A 27121-nucleotide genomic window follows, 5' to 3' on the forward strand; every position below is an offset into this window, starting at 1 on the left:
TGGGCTCAGACTATGACAGAGCTCAAAAAAGACTTTGAAAATCAAATGAGGGAGTTGAAAGAAAAACTGGGAAAAGAAAGGAGAGAGATGCAGGAAAAACATGAAAATGAAGTCAGCAGCTTAGTCAAGGAAATCCAAAAAAATGCTGAAGAAAATAGTATGCTAAAAACCAGCTTAGGTCAAATGGATAAAACAGATCAAAAAGTTATTGAGGAGAAGAATGCTTTAAAAAGCAAAATTGGCCAGATGGAAAAAAGATAAGAAAACTCTCTGAGGAGAACAAATCCTTCAGACAAAGAATAGAATTCAGGGAGATTGATGAATTTACCAGAAATCAGGAATCAATACTTCAAAATCAAAAAAATGAAAAATTAGAAGAAAATGTGAAATATCTCATTGAAAAAACAACTGATATGGAAAACAGACTTAGGAAAGATAATTTAAAAATTGTTGAAATACCTGAAATTCATGGTCAGGAAAAGAGCCTTGACATCATTTTCAAAGAATTACTACAGGAAAATTGCCCTGATATTCTAGAAGCAGAGGGCAAAATAGAAATGGAGAGAATCCACCGATCCCCCCCGAGAAAGAGATCCCAAAAAACCAACCCCTAGGAATATTATAGACAAGTTCCAGAACTCCCAAGTCAAAGAGAAACTATTACAAGCAGCCAGAAGGACATAGTTCAAATATCGTGGAGCTGCAGTCAGGATCACACAGGACTTAGCAGCAACTACATTGGAAGCTCCTAGGGCTTGGAATACAATATACCAGAAGGCAAAAGAGCTTAGAATGCAGCCAAGAATGAACTACCCAGCAAGGCTGAATGTCCCCTTCCAGGGAAAAGGATGGACTTTCAATGAACCAGGGGAATTTCAAAGGTTCCTTTTGGAATGGCCAGAGCTGAACAGAAGGTTTGATCTTCAGATACAGGACTCAAGCGAAGCATGGAGATTGGAGGAGAGTGGGGAAATATGAGGGACTTAATGAGGATGAACTGCATGTATAGAAAAATGATACTGATAATATTCATATGAATCTTCTCAGTTAATAGAGCAGGTAGAGGGAGCTTTTATAGTTGAAGCACAGGAGAAAGCTGAATTTGAAGGTAAAATATGGTGTAAAAATGGAGTCAATAGAAAAAAAGGGAAATGGAATGGGAGAAAGAAAAAGGAGAGGGGGAATAGTCCAAGATATTTCACATAAGATTTTTTTTTATTGCAATGAGCTATTGCAATGATATGGAAGTGGGGAGGCAAGGGGGAATGAGGGAACATTTGCTCTCATCAGTGATGGCTAGGAGAGGAAACAGCAAATATACTCAATGGGGTATAGACTTCTGGATTAAGAAGGAGGGGGGAGCAGGGGGGAAGGGGTGGGGATGTGAATAAAGGAGGAGAGGATGGACCATGGGGGGAAAATGGTCAGATAGAACACATTTTCTCCTTTACTTCTTGCAAGGGGCTGGGATTGGAAGGCCTGTCCAGGACCACAGGGCCAGTTGGATTCTGGGCCTAAGGGGTGGTATGGGGGCTCAGGGCTTCTTGGCCCCAGGACCAGGGATCTGTCTGCTGTGCCACTCAGCAACCCTACAGCAGAGTCAGAGTGAAAGGAGAGAGAAAATATAGTACATGGTAGTGGAGAAATAAGAAAGGAGGGAGTTGCGATCAGCAATGGCAACGTTGGAAAAATATAGAAGTAACTTTTGTGATGGACTTATCATAAAGAATGTGATCCGCCTGTGACAGAGTTGTTGGTGTTGGAACAAAGACTGAAGCACATTTTTTGTTATTATTATTTTGGGGAGGGTGCGAGGCAAGTGGGGCTGGGTGGCCTGCCTGGGGCCACATAGCAGGGTGATCTTTGGGTGTCTGGGGCCAGATTTGGACCCAGGTGCTCCTGGCTCAAGGGCCAATGCTCTGTCTGCCACCCAGCCACCCCTACTATTATTATTACTATTTTATTTTATTTTATTTTGGGTCTTTTTTTTTCTTTTCTTTTTTCTTTTTCTTCTTTTAGGTTTTTGCAGGGCACTGGGGATCGGGTGGCTTGCATGTCACATGGCTGGGTAATTGTTGGGTTTATGAGGCTGGATATGGGCTCGGGTGCTCGTGGCTCCAGGGCTGGTGCTTCGTCCATTGCGCCACCTGGTCATACCTACAATTATTACTATTTTTTTTATGTTAATTTTTTCTCTTCCCTTCCCTTTTTTTCACCCAAGCAAGTCTATCTATAATCATGGGGGGAGGGGTATTTTGTTTACTTGTAAACAAGAATATTTTATTAATGTAAAAAATATTTGTACAAAATGAGAATAAAAAAATAAATTAAGACTATATTAATGATGAAAAAAATAAAATAAATAAATATTGCTAGGCTTCCTAAATCAGATCCATAATCACTTAAGATTTTGGTGAGTGTCTATATAAGAAAAAAAAGCAAGTAGATGAATAATACCAACTGTTCTTTCTGAGATGGGAATTGGATGGACAATTCATAAAGCTGGTATGTGAATGCATGCAACTTGGACAAACATTTCAGAAATAATAGTGAACTGATCCCATAATTAAATAAGAGTTAAAAAGTTAGCTGGATTTCATTTGATAAAGTACCTGGAACTCTTAATAAACTCAAGTTTTTCCTCTGAAACAAATGTCCATCTTTCCAACATCAACATATTTCTGGTTAAATAACACTATTGAGAATCATGGACTTTCCACAATCCCTGAAGAATTAATGTTTCTAATCACTCAAAAAAAATGGAAAGGTGTTTGGTGAAGAAGCTACAACATATTACAGATAAGGAATTGCACAGAAGTGGCATCAAAGATGTCATAAGAGAAGTGAATGATGAAAGAGGAGTGGGGAATAGATCATGTTAGGAAGGTTAAGGGGTAACTAATTGACAGCTTGAATACTTCATCAGTATCTGTGAACTGACAAGAGACTGAGAAAAGACACCCTCCCCCTAGCATGTTTGGTGGACTCCTGTGGAGTATTTATTTGAGGAAGAGGACAAAAATTTCACAGAACTGGCAGACATAGATGGGGTTTTTTCATCTTTACTGTGGAAAACAGTACTCACGTAGGTGAGATCATTGATCCATTGAAGTACTCCTCATAATGTTCTTCTATTTTACCTAGGTAAGATTTTATAAATTAGTTCATGTTTTCATACGGTGTTCCCCTGGACTTCTACATTAATCTTTTTTGTCAGTGAGAAGTTATTTGCTGGCCAAAGAAATTTAGGCTATTTCATGTTAAAATATTTTATTGGAAATGGTTACAAGCTGTGTCAATAACTATTCTTTTATCCATTTCCCATTTTTAAAAATTTTTGTTTATTTAAGGCATTAGGGTTAAGTGACTTGCCTAAGGTCACACAGCAAGGTAATTATTAAGTGTCTGAGGCCGGATTTGAACTCAGGTCCTCCTGACTCCAGGGCCGGTACTCTATCCACTGTGCCACTTAGCTGTCCCATTTCCCATTTTTTTGACATCTCCAGCTTGCTTAAATAAGTAATTTGAGTCACTCAGTTGCATGCCATATCTTCTCATTCTTAGTTTTTCTCCTATTTTGTCAGTGTATAGTGTGTTCCAAAAGTCCTAAATCATTTTTAAGTTTTAATAGCTTAAAACTGTCCTGATGGGGCAGCTAGGTGGCTCAGGATACAGCACCGGCCCTGGAGTCAGGAGGACCTGAGTTCAAATTCGGCCTCAGACACTTAATAATTACCTTGCTGTGTGGCCTTGGGCAAGCCACTTAACTCCATTGCCTTGCAAAAACCTAAAAAAAAAAAACTGCCCTGAGATTTGGGAGAGCACTCTTTGTGTTTGATCTTTGCTTTGAGGTCATGATACCATGTCCTCTAAGCAACTGAACTTTACCTTCCTCTTTATTTCATACCTATCTAAAAAGAGTATCTCCTGTGATACCACAAGGACAAAGGTTATAAGATTTGTATATTAGCATTTTGGCTCCAGGATAAAAATCATAGCAACTGATCAAATATAAAACTAATTAAAGTTCTGCTCTTGGGGCGGCTAGGTGGTGTAGTGGATAAAACACCGGCCCTGGAGTCAGGAGTACCTGGGTTCAAATCTGGTCTCAGACACTTAATAATTACCTAGCTTTGTGGCCTTGGGCAAGCCACTTAACCCCATTTGCCTTGCAAAAAAACCCTAAAAAATAAATAAATAAAGTTCTGCTCTTTTCCCTGTAATTGTTAAGGAACTGGTTCTTTTGAATCAAATTGAAATCAGGTAGTTTCAGTGGATAACAATTTTGCTCTGGACAAAATTGAAGAGAAATGGCATCTTCCCACTTTCCTTATACCCTTCTTATACCCACAAATACAAACCCTGATAACCGTTCTCTGAATTATTGCTTTATCCCCAAACTCCTATCCAGAATTTTTTATCTGCTGATTGTTATGTTATCCAGTATTATTATATCTGCTAATAAAATACTAAATTATAAAACTATAATTTTGCTTAGGATCATGATAAAGATTAGGCCTGTGATTTTCTTAGAGAATGACTTGTGGATGACAAAAATGTCTCAGTCAATATAAGTCAGTAACTTATCTACAATTTATAATCTTGGAGAGCTACCTAGAGCCCTAAGGTGTTAAGTGACTTGCCCAGGGTCATACAACCAGGATGTGTCAGGGTCTTTTTTACTCCAATGCCAGTTCACTGCTACTACACGATGCTACTTCTTGTGACTTAAATTGTTCATTCTTATTAGAGAAAATATATTTTCATCTATTTTCACCCTTGAAGATCAGAGACCTTCAAAACACAAAAGGAATAAAACATAATGCCCCTTCATATAGACAGCCACATACTGATAAGTAAATATATCCTAGTTAACTCATATAGTGCATAAATGATATATAGTCTAGGACATTGGTGCAAGTAACAAGAACAGACAAATGGGAAAGTTGAGAAGATATACAGTAGAAATATGTAATCTAGGAACAGAGGGATTCATACAGAATATCATTTAATATGACTAGAAATTACTTTGGAAAAATAAATTAATTAAAACATTGTTGGTTTAATTCATAGGACAACCTTTGATATTTAAATATATATTAATATTATTTTGCTTTTTTGGACACAGGTTATTCAGAGAATATTCTACACAGTCAATAGATCCTGGACTGGCAAAATCACTTTGACAGAACTAAGGAAAAGCAACTTTTTGCAAGTATGAAAATGACTTACTTTCAAATTTAAAAAACACATTAATGGTGCATCTTCTTGGAAACTTTTTATTTAATGGAAGAATCATTTTCATGCATACTCCTGTAGGCCTGACTAGAGGAAAATGCATCAAAATCTCTTGTGAGAAAAGATAAAGTTCTTATTATTGCTAGGACATTTTAACAAAGGAACCATAGGTGTAGAATAATGCCAGTTAATGGTCTTGCTTATTGTCTATAAGTAGTGTTAATAACTAGCTAAAAATAAAAAAAAAGAATTTTTCATATTAAAATGTAAAAATAAAAATGGAACATATAATTGTAGATAAATATGCTAAATGAATCATAGGCTATAGGACAAACATAGCTTAACATAATTTTGTTATTTCTGCATCTATAACAGATATAGTACATCAATATCAAAAGTCTATGGTATACCCACACAAATATCTTTGTTTATACTATGAAAAGTTCACATCATTATGATTAATTGAATATTCACAAAATATTGCTATTTTACTAAATATTATGAAATCTAAAAGCATGCAAGGGCTAGGGGGAGGCACTAATGGAGAATAAAAGAAACCCTCAAGAATCCTATTTAATAATTGAACTAAGAAAAATACATTTATAATTAAAATATTCAGAAGTATAGAAACATGCTTTGGGTATATACAGCTGATTGTGGACTAAGGTTGATTATATTCTCCTTTGCTTTAAGAAAAGTGTTTTGGGAGCAGCTACATGGGCAGTAGAAAAAGCATTGGCCCTGGTGTCAGGAGGACCTGAGTTCAAATTTGACCTCAGATACTTGACACTTAATAACTGTGATCCTAGGCAAGTCACTTAATCCTGACTGTTTTATCACCATCCTCAAAGGATATATTATTTTGCTAGAGCAAATGTGCCTCAACAATGCAGATGACAACTTATTCATACCTCATGTTTCCCATAGTTTCCATAAGGGATCCTCCTAATAAGTTAAGGGCCTTTCCTCTAGATTTCTTGATATTATAACATATTATTACAAGTTGCCCTTTGGTTATCTCGAGTTAGCACTATGTGACCAATCCACCTCTTTTCTAGCCAGAAATATCTCTGATATATCCTTTATAATAATTCTCTAATATAAAGTTTTTTGTAAATGATAGTTGCATCTTATCCACAATCCACTGTCTCCATTATCTTTTGGTGACTAGTATTACATGATCCCCTATCCAAATTGCATCACCAGAAATATAATGATGTTAAAAAAAATAGGGCCTATGATTCAAGGAGAAGTTTGGGGTCATTGAAAATACTGCTTTTTCCTATCATATTACTAGATCATTAACTAGCTTCAGTATTTATATAAAATGCACTTCTTTGATCAGTGAATTTAGCTATGTAGAATAGTTAGAATGGTATCCATTTTCATTCACTTGATTTTTCCTGGATAAAAGCTTAGACTGAACTCTTTTGAGTGACAATGGATCACCACTTAGCAGTTTATGGACAATAAAATTAGGTGAGTATTATTTGCAAGTAAGAGCATTAAAAGGACCTCATTCTCTACAGTGAATTCCTCTTCAGTGTATACTCTGCCTTATATAGACTTCATAATGGTGGCTAACTCCTGGTGAATGTATATCTCCCAATTTTATCACCATAGATGTTACTTGATATTAATAATTTGGATCATCTGAAGTATTTGTAAGTATTGGTCTTGAACAGACTACCAATGAACTATTATTCATCAATAACAGTAGAGCAATCAAACAACTTCCACTCAAGCATTCATCTTCAATGTAACTTAGTCCTGGCTCTCCAACTATGATTTCTCACTGTTCTGAATAATTTCTTTACATTGTAGTCAGCTCATTCTCAGAATCATAAAATCTAATAAAAAGGAGGAACCTCAAAAGTCATCGGTTTGACAAGTACCCAAAAGAATCTCCTGTATAATGTCCCTAACATTCAGCATTTGATTAAAACTTGTGTTTAAAGTGAAAATTGTGCAATAGAAAATGGCAAAAATAAGTAATTCAGAGAAATATGGAAAGATCAATATGAAATAGTAATGGAGTGAAAAAAGAACCAAGGGCACAATTTATACAACAACTAAAACAACGTAAATGAAAGTTATCAATTAACACAAGTTGAACTCTGAGTAAAATTCTACACCTCTGAATTTTTTCTTGTTTGCGCACAGCTATGATCAGAGGTCTTAGGTCAGTTCATAATCATCTTTCTTTACAACACTGTTTTACAAATTGCTCTCTTCTGAGTCATAAAATTCTTCTCAAGATTTTCTGAAACCTAAGTGGAATAAATTACATATATAATATGTAGAGGCATTCAAGTATAGTAGCCTATTGTTTGTTAAACCCAAATATTTCAATTATTAGAGCAAGAATTCACTATTCCTGTTTATGTTATTCACTATGCAACATATCCATCAGTGTCCAAAATTTTAGAGCTACTGGTCAGAAAGACTGGGAAAGAATCCTTCCTTGACACTTACTATCTGTGTGATTCTGAGCAAGTCACTTAACTTCTCTCAGCCTCAGTTTCCTTATCTATAAAATGAGCATAAGAACCTACCTCCCAGAGTTGCTGTGAAGATCATAGAGAACTACACAAATGTTAAAACACTATGTAAATACTATTATTATTATTATTATTATTATTATTATTATTATTACTACTACTACTGTTATTCAACAAAAACTTTTAGGAAAGCTAGAAATCATTCTGAAACAAAGTACATATAAACAAACTTCTCACACCATTACCAAAATAAATTCCAGATAAGTACATGACTTAGATTTAAAGTAAGACCCTGTAAAAAGATTAAAGGAACAAGAAAAGGTAAAAGGCTATTAAATTGTGATCTAACCATTTTAAAAGCTGACAATAGAAATTTTTTTGAATAGCTTCCTATGTGTAATGGGTAGCATATTACTTATCTTCTCAATGGATTAATGCTATGGGGCAACTGGGTGGCACAGTGGATACAGCACTGGCCCTGGAATTAAGAGGATCTGGGCAACTCTGGCCTCAGATACTGAATGATGACCCAGCTCTGTGACCTTGGGCAAGTCCCTTAACCCCACTGCCTTGCAAAAAAACTAATGTTTTACAAAAGAAGGTTAAAGAATTTTTTAAAAAACCTATTAAATGGGAGTAGCTAGGTGGCACAGTGGACAAGTACTGGCCCTGGAGTTAGGAGGACCTGAGTTCAAATCCAGCCTTAGAGACTTAATAATTGCTGTATTTCCTTCCCCATGTATAAGACACTCCTGTGTATGAGACACACCTTAATTTGGGACCCTAAATTTGAAAAATAAAGAAATAACTTACATAAAGTTATTGAATTCAAGTTTTGTTCATCATGAAATTCAAGGATCCTCTGCTCATAGCTTTCAGGCATCTTTTGGCCAAGTCTGTTGCATGGACGCATACTTGACTCTGTTCTGTTTCATGAACCTGAAGCACCAATTGTACTCCCCTTTAAAATCAGTGATTTCTTTAGCAATTCTTCTTGCCTCATGCTAAAGTATCTTTGTGGACACAGGAATTCCAAAGGCCCTTTGCTCTTCAATCCACCTCTCCAATTCCCTCTCTAAATCAGGCTATTTTGCTGACCTGCCTCTCATGGCCTTCTGCTGGGGTGTTTTCAGTAGGATTTCTTCTTCCAAAAGCCAGTTTAGGATTGTTTTTCTGAGTTGGAGGAGGACCAAACTGACGTTCAGCAGCACAATTTCCATTCACTTTTGCAAACTGAATCACTTTGAACTTGAATTCAGCACTGTATGAAAACTTTTCTGAACCATTTCTGGGCAGAACGTGGCAAAATATAACCAAATATACCAATAACAAATGCAAAACTATGAGCACAAGGACAAATGTGGAAAAGTGGGAAATGCAAGTAAAAACATCTACAACCACTGTATGAGATGGTCCCAGTTTTTTCAAAACAGGGTGTGTCTTATACATGGGGAAATACAGCATTTAGCTGTATGTCACATAATCCCACTGCCTTGTAAAAAAAAAAGCTATTAATGACCTTTTAATCCAGTAATACTCCTAGTAGGCCTCTTCCCCCCCCAAAAAAAAAAATCAAAGAAAGAAGAAAAGTTCCATACATACAAAAATATTTGTAGCAGCTCTGTTTGTGGTGGCAAAGAATTGAAACCTGACGTGCCCATGACCTAAGCAATGGCATAACAAGATACGGTATATGAATGTGGTAAAATACTTTTCTATTATAAGAAATAATGAAGGTGATAGTTTCAGAGAAACTTGGGAAGACTTGTATGAACTGATGCAAAGGAAAATGAGCAGAACCAACAGTAATTTATACAATAAGAATATTGTAAAAAAAAGGTTTGTATGAAACAATTCCTTCTTATTTTATTATATTATATTATTATATCTTATTATATCATCCTTCCCCCTTTGCATTTAATATATTTCTATACCATGCTCTTTGTGTATACATCCATTTGCTATAAAAGAGCTTCATTTGATGCCCACTCCCCTCTGCTCCATCCTCCATATTGTATACTTTTTTCCTTGAAAACTTCAATTTTGATGTATGTAGGGTATTAGAGCCAGGAGATGGGGTCTTACCTCTCCTCTTTCCCTTCCTTTTCTCCTATCCAGTGACTTTCCCTTGTAACATATCATTAAAAATAAGGGAAGTGAGAGGGAGGGAGGAAGCAGTGGCACAGTGTGCGTGCACACACACACACACACACACACATGCAAACACACATACATTTTGACAAGATCAAGGTACACCCCCTTCTTCCTCATTCTCCTCTATTCTTTTTGCCCTTTTTCCCCCTCCTTTAAAGCCATCAGAAGAGAACAATTCATCCTTAGAACTTCTTTTTCATATTAAAAAAAATCATATTTAATGTCCTTTGAAGACATTAAGGTTCTGAAAGAACATTTGTTTCTTCTCCCTTAGACTATTAGGACAACCACTATTCAATTGCTCAAATAAATCTGCCTGGCCCCGAGAGAATGGACCAGAGCACTTACAGTATCCTCAAAAGACCTCTGTTCCATTAAGATCAATTTTTTCACCTAGAGTTTTATGCTTTTTTTTTTCAGGGTAAGTTATTATTTGATGGTAAGCTTGTTTATAGTAGAAGCTGTCGGATCCCATATGATCTCATATATGGTTTGGGGGGGGGTAATAAAGGAATTCTTCCTTTTTTTTTTTCACTTTGCTCACTGGTTCTAAAATAATTTGCATTTATAATTTCTTGAAATTTCATGGATAAGGCTATTTTTAATCTTGGTTTTTGGAAATCTCGTGATTCTTGAATTATTTTTTCTTGGCCTATTTTCCAGAATTTTTTAGCATTTATCTTATACTTTCACCTGTTTTTTCACTCATTAGATTTTATTTTCATATTTCTTGTTGTCTCATGTAATCAATGATTTTGGTTTGATTTAGTCCAATTTTCAAAGAATCCATTATTTGGGGATGAATTACCACATTCTGTCCTACACTACTTATTTTTCCTCCTAATTATTGCTTCTGAGTTTTTATTTCATTTTTTTCCTCTCTTTCATAATTTTTTCTAGGTACTTATATAGTCCTTATGGAAAATCCATTTTTCCCTTAGAGTTTTGTTTCAAAATTGTCATAAGTTTTTCTTTCCTTCTAGGTTGAACTTTTAGGTATCTCTAGATTTACAATAATTATTTATAGTTCTTAAATTAAGGATTTGTGCCAAAGCAAAACTCCATCCTGTGGTGGTCTTGGAAGAGATGTTTGGTCTTGTCTTGGGTGGTCCCCTGAGTCCTTCCACTGAGCTCCACCTTACAGAATTAGGCTCCCTGGGCTCTTTGAGGTTCAGAGACGTGCGTGGAGGCAGCAGCAGTGGTGTAGAGGCAGGCTGAGGGAGTGGGAAGCAAAAATGGGAAAGGTTCCCAAAGAAAAGGCTTCCAGGTCCCAATCACAAAACAAGTGTCATCTCAGTCTGCAGTGTCCAAGTTCGATCAGCCTTCTTGTCCTGCTGGATCTGAAATTATGTATCATACATCTGAGGTAACTGTTCATTTTGGTGACTACTCTATATGTCCAGACCTGAAGATGGGGCAAGGCAAGGCCAGCTTGGTGGCACAGTAGAGAGGACACCAGGTCTAGAGTCAGGAAGATTCAACTTCCTGAGTTCAAATCTGGTCACAGACACTTGGTGACCGTGTCACCCTGGGCATGTCATTTAAAAACCTGTTTGCCTCAGTTTCTTACTGGAAATACTCTAGTATCCTTGCCAAGAAAACAACTATTGGCATCTTGAAGCAACAGAAATAACTGAACAGAAGGGGTGAACCAGTAAGCAGGTGAGATTCTTTCTTCCTCTCCTTCACACTCTGAATATATTCCTCTCATTGTGGCATTCTTCTACTCAAAACTCTCTCCATTGTCTACTCTCTTATAGACATTGGTGATGCAGAAAATGTAGGGCATCCATGTTCCCTTCCCTGTCACATAATGACTTCTTTCCAGGTACCGAAAAGTGATGTCACAATGAAAGAGGTCTGTTTTGGATCCTGAGCATGAGGCTCTCTTATAGATTACGATTTTTGAGACATTAGAAAAATCCTTGGCACAATAGTATATGCTTATACATAACTGTTGCAGAATGTGTTGAATTAGCTATTTTCTCCATTTTCTTCATAAAGATAATATGTCAAATTATAATAGCACCTACCTCACCTATTTTGAGCATCAAACAAGAGAATGAATACACAACCCTTTGCAAACTTTAAAGCACTATATAAATATGAACCATTATAAAGTTACTACTATAAAAAATTATCATAATATCAGACTTTCCCTATTTTGACTATTTCATGTTTTTAAAAGAAATTTCTCCTTCTGTTCATATAATTTCAGACATTAGCCCTTTTGGAAGAAGAAGAAGACATAAATCAAATCACAGATTACTTCTCCTATGAACACTTCTATGTCATTTACTGTAAATTCTGGGAACTAGACAGTGATCATGACCTCTACATCAACCAAACTGATCTATCTAGATATAATGACCAGGGTAAGTTCTGCTACTCTTACCTGAACTGATTGCATTTTACTACATGTACTGGCAAAATAAGCAAAGAATTATTGATTCTGAAGATGAAACCTGTGATTAATGAGATCTCACATTCCATTGGTTGGAGAATCCATTTCTTCAAGGAAAAATCTAATAAATTGACAATTTGAGAATAGAAAATGTTAAAGTTAAAGAGCTGAGGTGTGGCTAGGTGGCGCAGTAGATAGAGCACTGGCCCTGGAGTCAGGAGTACCTGAGTTCAAATCTGGCCTCAGACACTTAATAATTACCTAGCTGTGTGGCCTTGCGCAAGTCACTTAACCCCACTGCCTTGCAAAAAACCTAAAAAAAAAATCAATAAAGTTAAAGAGCTGAGATTATTTTGTTCATAATTTATTTTTAATGTGCTGATTTTAGTGGGAGGTTTTTGGTCACTATCACTTTCCAATAATGCTCCTCCTACCTTGCACTAGAGAAACATTTAAGAAACAAACCTACCAATCAAACATCTAACAGTGTATGCAGCCCTCTCCAACTGCAGTTTATTTCCTGGTTATTGAGAGTAGAGAAGCATGCTTCTTCATACCTCTGGATCTGATCATAGTATTATTCTGAATTTTAGTGTCTTTTAGAGTTCTTAAAAATGTTTATTGATGTTTTTTAATGTATCATTGTTGCTTCCTGGTAGCTTCCCATCCCTCAGTAGAAATCTCCATTATTAACAAAAAGTATTAGTAAGTAAAATAATCCAAAACATTGACCACGTCTGAGAACATAGATTTCATTCCATACCTAAAGTCTACCACTTTTCTACCAAGGAGAGATAATGTTCCATCTTAAGTCCTCTAGAGTTAAGATTGATAATTGCAATAAACAGTTCTGATATCTTCTTTTGGTTTTTTTTTCCCCTTGCTTTCCATCATTGTACATATTGTTCTCTTGGTTTTACTCTCTTTGTTCTATATTAGTTCATAGATGTCTCTGCAAGACTCTCTGAATTCCTCACATCTGTCATTATACACACACACACACACACACATACACACACTCACTGCACAATTTGTTAACTATCCCAAAATTCATGACACATACTATGTTTCTATTGGGGGTTTTTAAATTCCTGCTTATAAAACTATTATAAAGCTATGGAAATTTTCCTCCTTGTCTTTGATCTACTTGGAGTATATGGCCAGCAGATGGTGTTAAATCAAAGGGTAATATTTTAGTCAGTTTTTTAGTGTTATTCCAATTTATTTTCCAGAATGGTATGACCAGTTTACAGTTCTACCAAGAGTGCCTTAGAATGTCCATAGATCCACAGTTGCTTTAACATCAATTGTGTCATTTATTATCTTTATTAATTTGATATATTTGAGTGAAACTTGAGTGTGTATTAATTTGTATTCTTGTCATTATTAATGGTATGCAGCATTTTTTCATGTTTGATGCCATTTTACATTTCTTCCTTTGAAAACTGTTTACAACAATTTACACAGTAGCAGTATTTTTTATAAAGATAATCAACTGTCAGGGGCTGCTAGGTGGCACAGTGGATAGAGCACCGGCCCTGGAATCAGGAGTACCTGAGTTCAAATGCAGCCTCAGACACTTAATAATTAATTACCTAGCTGTGTGGCCTTAGGCAAGCCACTTTAAGCCCATTTGCTTTGCAAAAAAAAAAAAAAAAATACTAAACACCTCCAAATAGAGAATTGGTGCACTCAGAATGTAGATTTAAGCAAATTTTTTTCTCTTTTTTATTGCTGGGTTTTGAGGGAGGAGTTTTGGTTTGGTTTGGTTTTTTCAGAACAGGCTCAATACAAAAATTCGTTTTGCATATCTTCATATTTGTAATGGGTTTTAGCTTCCCTTTTCAATGAATGTGAGAGAGAATAGGGAAGAGAGAAATCCGGAAATGAAAAGAAAAAATGAAAATTGTTCACAATCATTGTCCACTTATTCATTGAAAGAATGGAATTTGGTCTTAGGTCAATTCCATTTACAGGTAGATTTTTTTCCTCTTGATGGTTTCTCTTCTTATTCTAGCTATATTGATTTTATGTGTGTAAACTATTAATGTTTTGCGATTAAAATTGACTATTTACAATACTCTCAAGCCCTTACTTAGCTAAAAATTTAACCTCTAACCATGAATCTCTAAAAGGTATCTTATTCCATCTCTCATTTTTATGGAAATTTTTATCTAATTGGGGCTTATTACAGCATCATAGAGTATAAATTTATAGTCTAAAATTGATTTCTGCCAAACTCCTTTGAAGTCTTCCCAACAATTCTACTTCCCCTCCCAGTGGTTTGTATATTTCAGTTAACAATTAATTGTTTCCTCATTTGTAATTAAGTGAATATAAATGTAATTCTACTTTAATGTCTAACTGGCCCCAGAGCATGCTTCACATTTCATCCAGCGATATTGGTATGCACCCAAGCTAACTTGTTAAAACAAAAATTATAAAGCCATAGTCATTAAAAGCTAATAAATAAAGAAACAAAAAAAAATCAAAACAGGAGCCCAATTTTTGATTAAAATACTTGAGTATAAACTAAGAGAGGACAGGACAAGAACTACTGTGTAAACTTAAAAACAATTGGGTAGAAATTAGGTTTAGGCAACCAGCTTAAACCTTATACTATAAACTCAAAGTGGCTATATAACTTGAACATATACCTTTAAAAAGTTATAAGAGAACGAGGTGTCTTTCCAGCTCTGATATTCTGCACCTGGCCTAGCTTAAACCAATGAGGTAGTCATGGATAATACATTGCAATGAAAACAATTTGCACTGTGATTAAAAAAGACAAAATTCCTAATACTTATTGTCTCCCCCCCTTTTGGGGGGGGGTGGTTTTTGCAAGGCAGTAGGGTTAAGTGATTTGCCCAAGATCACACTGCTAAGTAATTATTAAGTGCCTAAGGTCACATTTGAACTCAGGACTTTCTGACTCCAGAGTAGTGCTCTATCCACTGCACCATCTTAGCTGCCCCACTTCTCTCTTTTACCTACACATTCACCACAGTTGGCAATACCACATGATCAAGGATTATAATTTGCTTGATGGTCTTCCTTCTAAATCTCCTATGGAAACATAAGTACTCACATGATTCTGTTGAAAATTGTCTGGTTTAAGAGTAAACCAATTGCTGCTAGTCTATCAGCCCCTTTTTATATATGACAGTCCCTCTTTTCTAAACCATAATGACTGAGCATATAACTCTCTAGCAGTCTTGCAGTTAGAACAGACTAAGCTTCAGAGGAACCTCAGCCCTGATTCTAGGAGCCTTATTCCAACAATATCTGAAGCTTCAAATGACAGAATTAGGGACTTTTCAGGAATGGACAAATTCGTAACATTTTTGTCATGATTGCAAATTTATATCCAGAATAACTGGACCAAGACTTGGGTTGGTCCAAATGACAAAAATGGAATAAGGAGTTTCAGTTATATAAAGATTTAAGCCTTATCAGGTGGGGCATTTCTTATGGCTTCTATCCATAATACCCCATTTTTAAAAAATGTAAACATTTAATTTTCATTTTATTTTTTTCTCAATTATATGTAAACGGTTTTTTACTGTTTTTTTTAATTGAGTTTCAAATTCTGTATCTTTCCCTCCAACCTCTCCCTGAGAAGGTAAACAATGTGATATAGATTATACATGTGCAGTCATGCAACATAGTGCAAAAGAAAATGCAGACCAAAAAAAATTAATAAAGGTTAAAAAAGAATTTATCGGTCTGTATTCAGATGCTATCAGTTTTTTCTCTGGAGGTGGATAACATTTTTCATCATAAGTTCTTCAGAATTGTCCGATCACTGTATTGCTAAGGATAGATAGTTGATTATCATAAAATATTGCTGTTTCCATATACAATTTTCTTCTGGTTCTGCTCATTTCACTTTGCTTCAGTTCATTTAAGTCTTCCATCCTGCTCATCATTTCTTGTAGTATGGTTGTGTTCTATCACATTTACCAACACTTGTTCAGTCATTCCCCAATTGATGTGCATCCCCTCAATTTCCAATTCTTTACCCCCACAAATAGTTGTAAAAAATATTTTTGCATGTATAGATCCTTTTCCTTTTTTTTAATCTCTTTAAGACACAGACATAGTAGTGCTACTGCTAAGTTAAAGGGCATGTATGATTTTATAGCCCTCCAAGAAAAGTTCCAAATTGCTCTACAGAATGGTTGAATCAGTTTTCAACTTCACCAGCAGTGCATTAATGTTTTATTTTCCCTACATCTTCTCCAAGATTTGTCATTTTCTTTTTCTAACAGGTATGGGTATGAAGTAGTACCAAAGGATTGATTTAATTTGCATTTCTCTAATTAATAGTGAGTTTTTTATATGGCTGTAAATAACATTAATAATCTCATCTGAAAACTGTTCATATCTTTTCATCATTCAATTAGCCAATGTCTCTTAATTTTATAAATTTGACTAGGTTTTCTATATGTATGAGAAATGAAAGCTTTTTCAGAGAAATTTGCTTTAAAATTTTTTCACCATTACTATTGCTAACTCTATCCTATTTCCCCCACCTATTTATTCTCTCTCTCTCTCTCTCTCTCTCTCTCTCTCTCTCTCTCTCTCTCTCTCTCCTTTCACTCTATCCTTCTTCAAAAGTATTTTGCTTCTGACTACCACTTCCCCCATCCATTCTCCCTCTTTTACCCCTCCTCCCTCTTCTCCTACTTTCCTGTAAGATAAGATAGATTTTATACCCAGATGAGTGTATATATTATTCCCTCTTTGAGCCAGTTCTGATGTAAGTAAAGTTTACTCACTCTCCTCCTTCCCCCTCCACTGTAAAAGCTTTTTCTTACCTCCTTTATATGACCTAATTTGCCTTATTCTACCTCTCCCCTTTCCTGTCTCCCAGTATATTCTCTTTCACCCTTAATTTTTCATTTTTTTATATTATTCCTTCATATTCAGCTCATTCTTGTGCCTTGTCTATGTGTGTATGTGTGTGTATGTGTGTATACACGTATATACTCCTTCTAACTGCCTTAATAATGATAAAGTTCTTATGAGTTACCAGTTTCATCTCCCCATGTAGGAATATAAACAGTTCAACATCATTAAGCTCCTTATGATTTCCCTTTCCTGGGTTTTTTTTTTGATGCTTCTCTTAAGTTTTATATTTGAAAATCAGATTTTTCTATTCATCTCTGGCCTTTTCACCAGGAAAGTTTAAAGTTCCCTATTTCATTGAATGTCCATCTTTTCTCCTGAAAGAGTATGTTCTCTTTTGTTGGATTGTCGATTCTTGGTTGTAAATCCAAGCTCTTTTGCCTTCCAGAATATTATATTTCAAGCTCTACCCTGCTAAATCTTGTATTATCCTTACTGTGAATCCACAATACTTCTAGCTTCTTGTAATATTTTCTTCTTGACCTGAGAGCTGTGGCATTTGGCTCTACGATGTTTCTTGGAGTTTTCATTTGGAGATCTCTTTCAGGTGGTGATCAGTTGATTCTTTCAATTTTTATTTTATTTCAATTTTATTTTACCCTCTGTAATAGATGATTTCTAGGCTCTTTTATTGATCATGGCTTTTTTTTTCTTTTTTTTTGCAAGGCCATGATGTCACACAGCTAGGTAATTATTAAATATCTGAGGCCACATTTGAATTCAGGTCCTCCTGATTCCGGGGCCAATGCTTTATCCACTGTGCCACCTAGTTGCCCCTTTATCATGACTTTCAGGTAATCCAATAATTTTTAAGTTATCTCTCTTGGATCTATTTTCCATGTCAGTAATTTTCCAATAAGATATTTCTCATTTACTATTTCTTTTCATTCTTTTTGGTTTGTTTTATTAGTTCTTGATTTCTCATCAAGTGACTAGTTTCCACTTGCTCAATTCTAATTCTTTTTTTTTCTTTTAGATTTTTGCAAGGCAAATGGGGTTAAGTGGCTTGCCCAAGGCCACACAGCTAGGTAATTATTAAATGTCTGAGGCCACATTTGAATTCAGGTACTCCTGACTCCAGGGCCGGTGCTTTATCCACTACGCCACCTAGCCACCCCTCAATTCTAATTCTTAAGGAATTGTTTTCTTCAGTGAGCTTTAGTATTCCTTTTCCATCTGACCATTTCCACTTTTTAGGGAGGTTGTTTTTTTTTTTTGGTGAACTTTTTATGCCTCTTTTTCCATTGATCACTTCTGCTTTTTAAGGTATTCTTCTCCTAATTGGCTATTTGAACTTCTTTTACAAAGGTGTTATTTTTGGGGTCTCTTTAACCAAGCAGCTTGCCTCATTTTTCATGATTTTCTTGCCTCACTCTTCCCAATTTTTCCTCTATCTCTCTTAATTGATTTTTAAAATCCTTTTTGAGTTCTTCCATTGCCTGAAGCCAATTCATATTTTTCTTGAAGCTTTGGATGTAGGAACTTTGACTTTGTCATCTTCTTCTGATTATGTGTTTTGAATTTCATCTTCTTCTGATTATGTGTTTTGAATTTCATTGTCACCCTAGTAACTTTCTATGGTCATATTTTTTTCTATTATTTGATCATTTTCCAAACCTGTGACTTGATTTTAACTCTTTGTCAAAGGAGAGCTCTGCTTTCAGGATATAGGATGCATGGTCCCAATCTTCTAGGACTTTGTGCAGCTATTTGCAAAGATATTTCTGAGGACCTGATTTTCAGTTCTTCCAGGTGTGTGATCCAAGGACAGGTATTACTGCTCTCTGCTCTGTGGGTGACCACACGCATTCCATTCTGCCCTGGAGAGGTCCTGCTCCCCTGTGGCCACAAGCTAGTTCTCTTCCTCGTCTGGGCCTGCCACCCAGGACTATGACCTGTTTCTGAGGATGACCAAAGCAACAGATCCTGCCTCAGTACTGACAGGGAGACCCCTGTAATCTCCTTTTGGCTCCAGATGCAGCTGCTGCTGATTCAGTGGCTCCCAAGGCCTGCTCTGGGTTTGCTGGGACTGCACCAGTGAGGCCTGACTGCACTTCTCTCTGACCTGGTGCAATGGACCTTTCCTGCAGATCTTCTAACTTGTCTTTGACACCTCTGGGCTGAGAAGTTTGGAAACTGCCACTGATTCAGGCCCCCAGAGGCCCACTCTTTGTTTGCTGGTCCTGCTTGGCCCTGGCCTGAAACGGAGGCCCACTCCTTGTTTGCTGGTCCTGCTTAGCTCTGGCCTGGACCAGACTGTGCTCCTCTCTCACCCTGGAGCAGCAGGTGTTCCTTCCAATCCTCCAAGCTTTCTTGAGGTGGAAGATTGTTTCACTCTGTCTTTTTGTGAGTTTTGTTGCTCCAGAATTTGTTTAAGGGGATTAGGAAAAGCTTGAGCAAGTCTCTGTTTTTAATCTGCCATCTTGGCTTCACCCTTTCTCTCTTTTAGATTCTTGACAATTTAGTCTCTTCTTCTTTTTGACCTTTGTCTCTGCCTTCCATAGTCCTCTTGAAAGATTGTACTCAATGTTGCTGGATTCTTGGTTGTAGTCCTATTCTTTGCCTCCTGGAATAGCATATTTTAAGTCTAATGATCCTTTAATGTGGACATTGCTAATTGTTTCTTTCTGATTGCTTGTAGTATTTCTTCCTTGACCTGGGAGCCCTAGAATTTGACTGTAATATTGCTGAGAGTTTTCACTTTGGGATCTCTTTCAGGAGGAGGTCAGTTTTTTCTTCTGGCTCCAGGATATGAAACATGAAATCCAGGCATTTTTTTTAATCATGGCTTTCTTGTAGACCAGTAATTTATAAGGTATCTTTTCTTAATGTATTTTCTAGATTAGCTAATGTTCTTATAAAATAGTTCACTTTTCTTCTATTTTTTTCATTCTTTTGATTTTGTTGACCATTTGACCCTTAGCCCCTTAATTAAATCACTTAGCACTCAGTTCCTTAGTTCCCTCATCTGGACAATGAGGTTGATAATAATGGCACCTTCTTTGCAAGGTTATTGGGGTCAAATGCAGCAGCCTGTGTTGCACACCTGCACACTCTGAGGTCAGCCCTCGTCCTCCTCATCAGTGTTATGTCCGTTTGACTTCCCATCAGGCCGCTGTAGCTGTCTAAAGAGAGACTAGGCCGGGCCGGGCCGGGCAGTCCGGGCGGGGCCGGGGCGGCGGGGAGCCGGGGCGCGGGGCGGGTGCCAGCACCCACCGAGACCCGGCCCTCTCCGCTGGCCCCCATGGCTCAGGTTAGGGGCAAATCCTTGCACCGCCCACCTCCCGGGGCTGTTGTGAGGGAAGCGCTCTGGAAGCGGGAGCCCCCCCCACAGTGGTGTTCTGCCCCCCAGGGGGAGGGGTCGCGAGTCTGGGGGGCGTCTGTCTCCTTTGGGGCCTCCGCCTCCTTCGGGGCCTCCGCTTCTCTGTGCTCGGAGGATGTGTATGATGAAAAGCAAAGCGAGAGCCCGGGCTCCTGCAGGCGCGCAGCCTGCCTTTCAAGCACCAAGCCTGTGAAATTTCCCGCTTCATTTTACTATGAAACTGAAATACTCTATTTCCCGTCAGACAACACTCTAGTTAACATTAGCCTGCCCAGATACTGCAGGGACAGCTAGAAAGAGAAATCCCATTCAAAGTCACCTGAGACACTATAAAGTACCTGGGAGTCTATTTGCCAAGACAGACTCAGAAACTTTTTGGAAACAATTATAAAACACTTCTCACACAGATAAAATCAGATTTAAATAACTGGGCAAATATCAACTCCTCATGGATAGGTCAAGCTAATATAATGAAAAATGACAATTCTACCAAAACTAAATTACCTGTTTAGTGCCCTACCAGTCAAAATTCCAAAAAAATTACTTTAGAGTTAGAAAAAGTTGTAAGTAAATTCATATGGAAAAATAAAAAGTCAAGAATTTCCAAGAATTCCATGGAAAAAAAGTGCAGAAGAAGGGGGCTTAGCCCTGCCATTTCTAAAATTATATTATAAAGCATCAGTCATCAAAACTGTCTGGTATTGGCTAAAAAGTAGAGTGGATCAGTGGAATAGACTAGGTTCAATAGCAGGAAACGATTAATAGTAATCTGCTGTTTGATAAAGCCAAAGAGTCCAGCCATTGGAATAAAAACTCTCTTTGATAAAAACTGTTGGGAAAATTGGAAGTTAGTATAGAAGAAACTTAGATTAGACCAACACCTCACATACCCTATCCCAAGATAAGCTCCAAGTAGATACAGGATTTAGACATTAAAAAAAAATACTATAAGCAAATTAGAAGATAAAGGACTAGTTTACCTGATAGATCTATAGAAAGGGAAGCAGTTTATGACCAATGAAGATTAGGGGGAAAATTGTAAAACTCTAAATAAAATCTTTGGGGGGAAAAAAACAATTAGCTTGCTCTAAGGGCAGCTAGGTGGCACAGTGGGTAGAGCACCAGCCCTGAAGTCAGGAAGATTGAGTTCAAATTCAGCCTCAGACACTTAATAATTACCTAGCTTTGTGGCCTTGGGCAAGTCACTTAACCCCACTGCATAGCAAAAAAACAACAACAACAACAATTAGCTTGCTATAAACTTCTACAACCTTTAAGATCTTTGATGGTAAAAGTCCTTCTACTCAGTCACTCTTAGAATGTAGCATCCCAAGAGATAGTGGTGGGATATCTCAAAGGCTCTCTTCCCAAATCTCATCTTCACTTACTATTTTCTTCCCTTATACCTAATCCTAAATGGATTTAATTCTTTATTTAGAGAAGCCTTTAGCTCGAAGATCCTACCTCTCAACTACAGTCTATATAGGTTATTATATGTATTATCTATCTTTTCCTATAAACTTTGCCCTTTTCATTTGTATTGTTACTAGATTCAGTGCACAGGCTTTAAAAATCAAATCATTTACCTCTAGGCCATTATCTAACAAGGGAGGACAATTTATTCTCATTTTCTTTACTATGGCAATTCACTATTAAAACCATTAATAAGATATAAGTAATATTAAGTGATACAGTTTCCCAGTCCAAGATAACTTAGAAGTTCCATGGGAAAGGTGTGTTTCACTGGGACCACAGTTGAGAAAAAACCGTGGCGACGGCACAGCCCAGGGATTACTGGGAACAGCTTGAAAGGGCAGTAAGAGAACTCAACTGCACCAGAGTGAGTGTGGAGTGAGGAGCGTGGCCTCAGAACAGCCCTACGGGGAGAACCTGAAGTGGGAATCAGGGAAGCCAGCCTGCATCTCCAGAACACAGCCCACAGATGGTAAGGGAATCTGGGGAGACTGCAGAAATCTCTCTGTTCTCCCTGGGGCAGGATTCTGCTGCTTGCCCAAATTTAGATCCAGGTTGCAATTTGGGCTTCCATACTAAGATAGTCAAGGGACCTACTTCACAGCTCCAGGGCAGGGCAAGTGCCTGTGGTCATCTACATATCAAAGCACAAGCAAGAGAGCATAAGACCTCAGAGGAATAAAGGTCCCAGTGGGGTGTCCCAAAAAAACCCAAAGCCTTAGAAGTTCAGTAAATTAGTCTTAGGCTGAAGAAATGAACAAACAAAAGAAAAAGAAGACTCTGACCTTGGAATTACTTTGGTCCCATAGAAGATTCAGAAGATGACAAACTCAAAGCTTCTGTATACAAAGCCTCTAAGAGAAATAGAGAATGTGCTCAGGCTATGAATGAGCTCAGAAAAGACTTTGAAAAGCCATTAAGGGAGGTAGAGGAAAAATTGGGAGGAGAAATGAGAATGATGCAGATAAATCATGAAAACCAAATCAGAAGTTTGGTGAAAGAAATTCAAAAAAATACTGAAGAAAATAACATGTTAAAAACCAGTTTAGGCCAAATAGAAAAAGCAACATAAAAGACAAATGAGAAGAATGCCATAAAAAGCAGAATTGACCAGTTGGAAAAGGAGATAAAAAAGCTCTCTGAAGAAAAGAACTCCTTCAAATGCAGAATGGAACTAAAGGAAGCTGATGACTTTTTGAGAAATCAGGAAGAAATAAAACTTCCAAAAAAGCCAAAAATTAGAAGAAAATGTGAAATGTCTCACTGGAAAAACAACCGACCTCGAAAACAGATCTAGGAGAAATAATTTTAAAATTAATTGGGCTACCTGAAAGTCATGACCAGGAAGAGCTTAGAATTTTTCAAGAAATAATACAGAAAAATTGCCCTGAGATCCTAGAAGCAGAGAATAAAATAGAAATTGAGGGAATTCACAAATCACCTCTTGAAAGAAATCCAAAAGAAAAACTTCCAGGAATATTATAGCCAAATTCTAAAACTCTCAAGTCAAAAAGAAAATGCTGAAAGCTGCCAGAAACAAGCAAAAGCTCATAGGGCTTGGAATTGGTTTACAACTAAGAATCAACTACCCAGCAAAACTGAACATCTTCTTTCAGGGAAAAAGATGGATTTTCAATGAAACAGGGGACTTTCAAACTTTCCTATTGAAACAACCAGAGCTGAACAGAAAGTTTGATCTTCAAGTACAGAACTCTGGTGAACTATAAAGGGGGTGGATGAGAAGGACTAACTGTGAGGAACTTAATGATGTTGAGTTGTTTGTATTCCTGCATGGGAAGAAGATACTGATAACTCATAAGAACTTTCTTATTTATAAGAGCTGTTAGAAAGAGCATATATGGACAAGACAGAGGAAGGAGCTGAATATAATGGTATAATAGATGGAGTCAATGGGTGATAAAGGAAAGTCCTGGGAGGAAGAGAAAGGAGAGGAAGAAGGGGCTAAGATATTTCACATAAGAGTCAACAAGAAGCTTTTTTTTTTTTAGGTTTTTTGCAAGGCAAATGGGGTTAAGTGGCTTGCCCAAGGCCACACAGCTAGGTAATTATTAAGTGTCTGAGGCCGGATTTGAACCCAGGTGCTCCTGACTCCAGGGCCGGTGCTCTATCCACTGTGCCACCTAGGCACCCCAAGAAGCTTTTTCAATATAATGGAATAAGGGAAGGCAAGGTGGGGAATCAGTGAGCCTTCATTCTCATCAGAAATGGCTCAGAGGGGGCAGCTAAGTGGTGCAGTGGATAAAGCACCGGCCCTGGAGTCAGGAGCACCTGGGTTCAAATCCGGCCTCAGACACTTAATAATTACCTAGCTGTGTGGCCTTGGGCAAGCCACTTAACCCCATTGCCTTACAAAAACTAAAAAAAAAAAAAAAAAAAATGTCTTATTTAATGAATCTCTCTTACCCGAGAGAAAAATGAGAGGAAAGGGATGGTATAAGGGGGAATGGGGAGAGGGAAGGGTGGGTGAATAGGTGATAGAAGAGAGAAGCTTGTAGGAGATGGTACTCAGATGCAACACATTTTTGGACAGGGACAGAATGAAAGAAGAGAGAGAAGGGAATAAATGACAGTGGGGAAGAATAAAGTGGAGAGAAATACGGCTAGTAACAGCAACTGTGGGAAAAATGTTAAAGCAACTTCTCTGGTGGACTTATGATAAAGAAAGCAAATCACCCCAGAGACAGAGCCACTGGAATCTGAACACAGATGGAAGTACATTTTTTTTTCTCTCTCACTATTCTTGAGGTTTCTCATTTTCTTGGGCGGGGGGGGTATATACTTACTCTTATAGCAAGATTATTGTAATAATATAAAATAAATAAACCAAAACAGAAAAAAACGTATAAATTGATGCAGAATGAAATAAGTAGGACAAAAGAAAATGTGTGACTAAACATGCAGATAAAAAGAATCAGTAAAAGGAAGCCAAACTCTTTGAGTAATTTGAAAAACCAGTAATTTCAAAGGCCAAATGAGACATGCCTCCACTCCTCGCAGCCAAGAGACAGGAGATTACTTAGACTGTTTGACAGATGAAGTTACTAAATAAGTAGTTTTTATTTGTTTTTCTTTCTTATAAAGGACAGTTCAGTTGGGTGTGTAAAGGAATTTTTTTCCAGGAAATGATTGTGGTTTAAAGATAAAAGACATCAATAAACAGTTTAAATTAATAATAGATCAGGAATTTCAGAGGGTGCAGTGTAAAGAGATTACAGAGGAGGCCAGGAACTGAAGAAAAGCATACAGAGACAAGCATTTGGAAAGGGAGAAAAAGATTTGTTCACCTAAGGATTTTAATGAAGCAGATTTGCAATTAGAATTGTCCAAGGGTTGAATCAAATATCTCATGACATAGTAAATTGCCTCTCATTGAAGTTCTTCAGGAATAGGGTGGATGAACACTTCCAAATGTCATAAAGGAGATTCTTGGTCAGGTATATGCCAAATCTGAGGTCCCTGACAAGTCTGATTCTAAGTCAAAACAAGAAACTAATAAGAAAATCCAGAATGATAAAGTGTCAAAATTATAAATAATTATGTATTTCTTAATCATGAATTAAGTGAATCCAATACTTGCTTACAACTTTTTAATATATCTAATATGTGAGAAAGTCTAATAAATCTGATGATAGATAACAAGATTCTCTAAGCTTCCACCACTGCTTTCTTAGAAATCAAAATAACTTGTCTCTTAGCTAATATCCCTTCAAAAATACTTTCACTGAATTAAAATTTAATGTTATAACTGTTTCTCTTATACAGAGTTGATGAGAAGACTGCTCTCGTTGAATACCATTTCTGTAGCTTGTATATAACAATAGGCTGAAAATATTGTCCACACATAACAAGGTGAGGTTTGCCAGCACATTCAGCCCACGTTCTCTGCATACCTGTCTTATTATCCACGTGCTTTTTTCTTTTGAACATTTTTCATACTTTATTTTTTAATTTAATTTAATTTAATAATTTTTTACATTTTAAGTTCTGAACTATCTCCCTCCCTTCCCACCCAGCACTAGAGAAGGCCACCATTTAACACAAATATGGATTATATATAAAAACATATATGTAAACCCATACTATGCATACTTCTATTTATTAGTTGTTTATCTACAGGTCCTTCATAGATCCTTTGTAGTTGATTTGAGTATAACACTCAAAATAACTTCATAGTTCAGTTATTCTTCAAACATGTGTTTGTATACAGTGTATGCAATTTTATATAATATTCTCTTGATTCTACTTATTTGACTATTTATTATTTAATTTTATCAATTTATTATTTAATGTAAGTCTTTCCATGTTTTTCTAAAATCAGCCAGCTCATCATTTCTTATAGCACAGTAGTATTCCATCACAATTATATACCATAACTTGTTTAGCCGTTCCCCAATTATGGGCATTCCCTCAATTTCCAATTTCTTTTTCACCACAAAGAGAGCTGCTATAAATTTTATTTATATACATATATATACAGATATATATATATGTGTATATATATATGTATATATATATATGTGTGTGTGTGTGTGTGTGTGTGTATATATATGGGCAGTTAGGTTGCTCAGTGGATAGAGCACCAACCCTGGGGATCTGAGTTCAAATCTGGTCGCAGACATAATAATTACCTAGCAATGTGACCTTGGGCAATCCCTCTGCCTTGTAATATATATATATATATATATATATATATATATATATATGAGAGAGAGAATGTGAGTGTAGGGTTTTTTTTCCCTTTTTCCCTGATCACTTTGGGAAACAGACCTAATGATGGTCTAAAAAATGTTCCAAAAAAAGACAAAGCCTATGTATAATAAGACAGGTATGCAGAGAACGTGAGCTGAGTGTACTGGCACACCTGGACCCAGCTATGTGTGGACAATATTTTCAGCCCATGTTATTATATACAAGCTACAATTTTATAACTCTTCAAACATAAATCCAGGTTGCTCTCTAAAATAATACCAATTCATAGTTGCATTAACATTGATTTGGTGTCCCAGTTTTTCCATATCCCCTCCAATATATGTCATTTTTCTCCTTATATCATTTTAGCTAATCTCATAGGTATAATATGATATCTCAGTTGCTTTA

General features: G+C 36.7%; 1 protein-coding gene across 2 annotated transcripts in view; it reads left to right on the forward strand.

Annotated features, from left to right (window-relative positions):
- The window catches only part of PPP2R3A (protein phosphatase 2 regulatory subunit B''alpha), a 147897-nt gene that overhangs the window by 97203 nt on the left and 23573 nt on the right, over positions 1-27121 (forward strand). For both annotated transcript variants that reach the window (XM_074214829.1, XM_074214830.1), the window contains 2 exons: positions 5129-5215; positions 12112-12268. In XM_074214829.1, the coding sequence (XP_074070930.1) occupies positions 5129-5215; positions 12112-12268 (244 nt within the window). The remainder of the gene's footprint in view (positions 1-5128; positions 5216-12111; positions 12269-27121) is intronic.

This window comes from Macrotis lagotis, chromosome 1 (genome assembly GCF_037893015.1).
Source record: "Macrotis lagotis isolate mMagLag1 chromosome 1, bilby.v1.9.chrom.fasta, whole genome shotgun sequence".
Taxonomy (NCBI): Eukaryota; Metazoa; Chordata; class Mammalia; order Peramelemorphia; family Peramelidae; genus Macrotis; species Macrotis lagotis.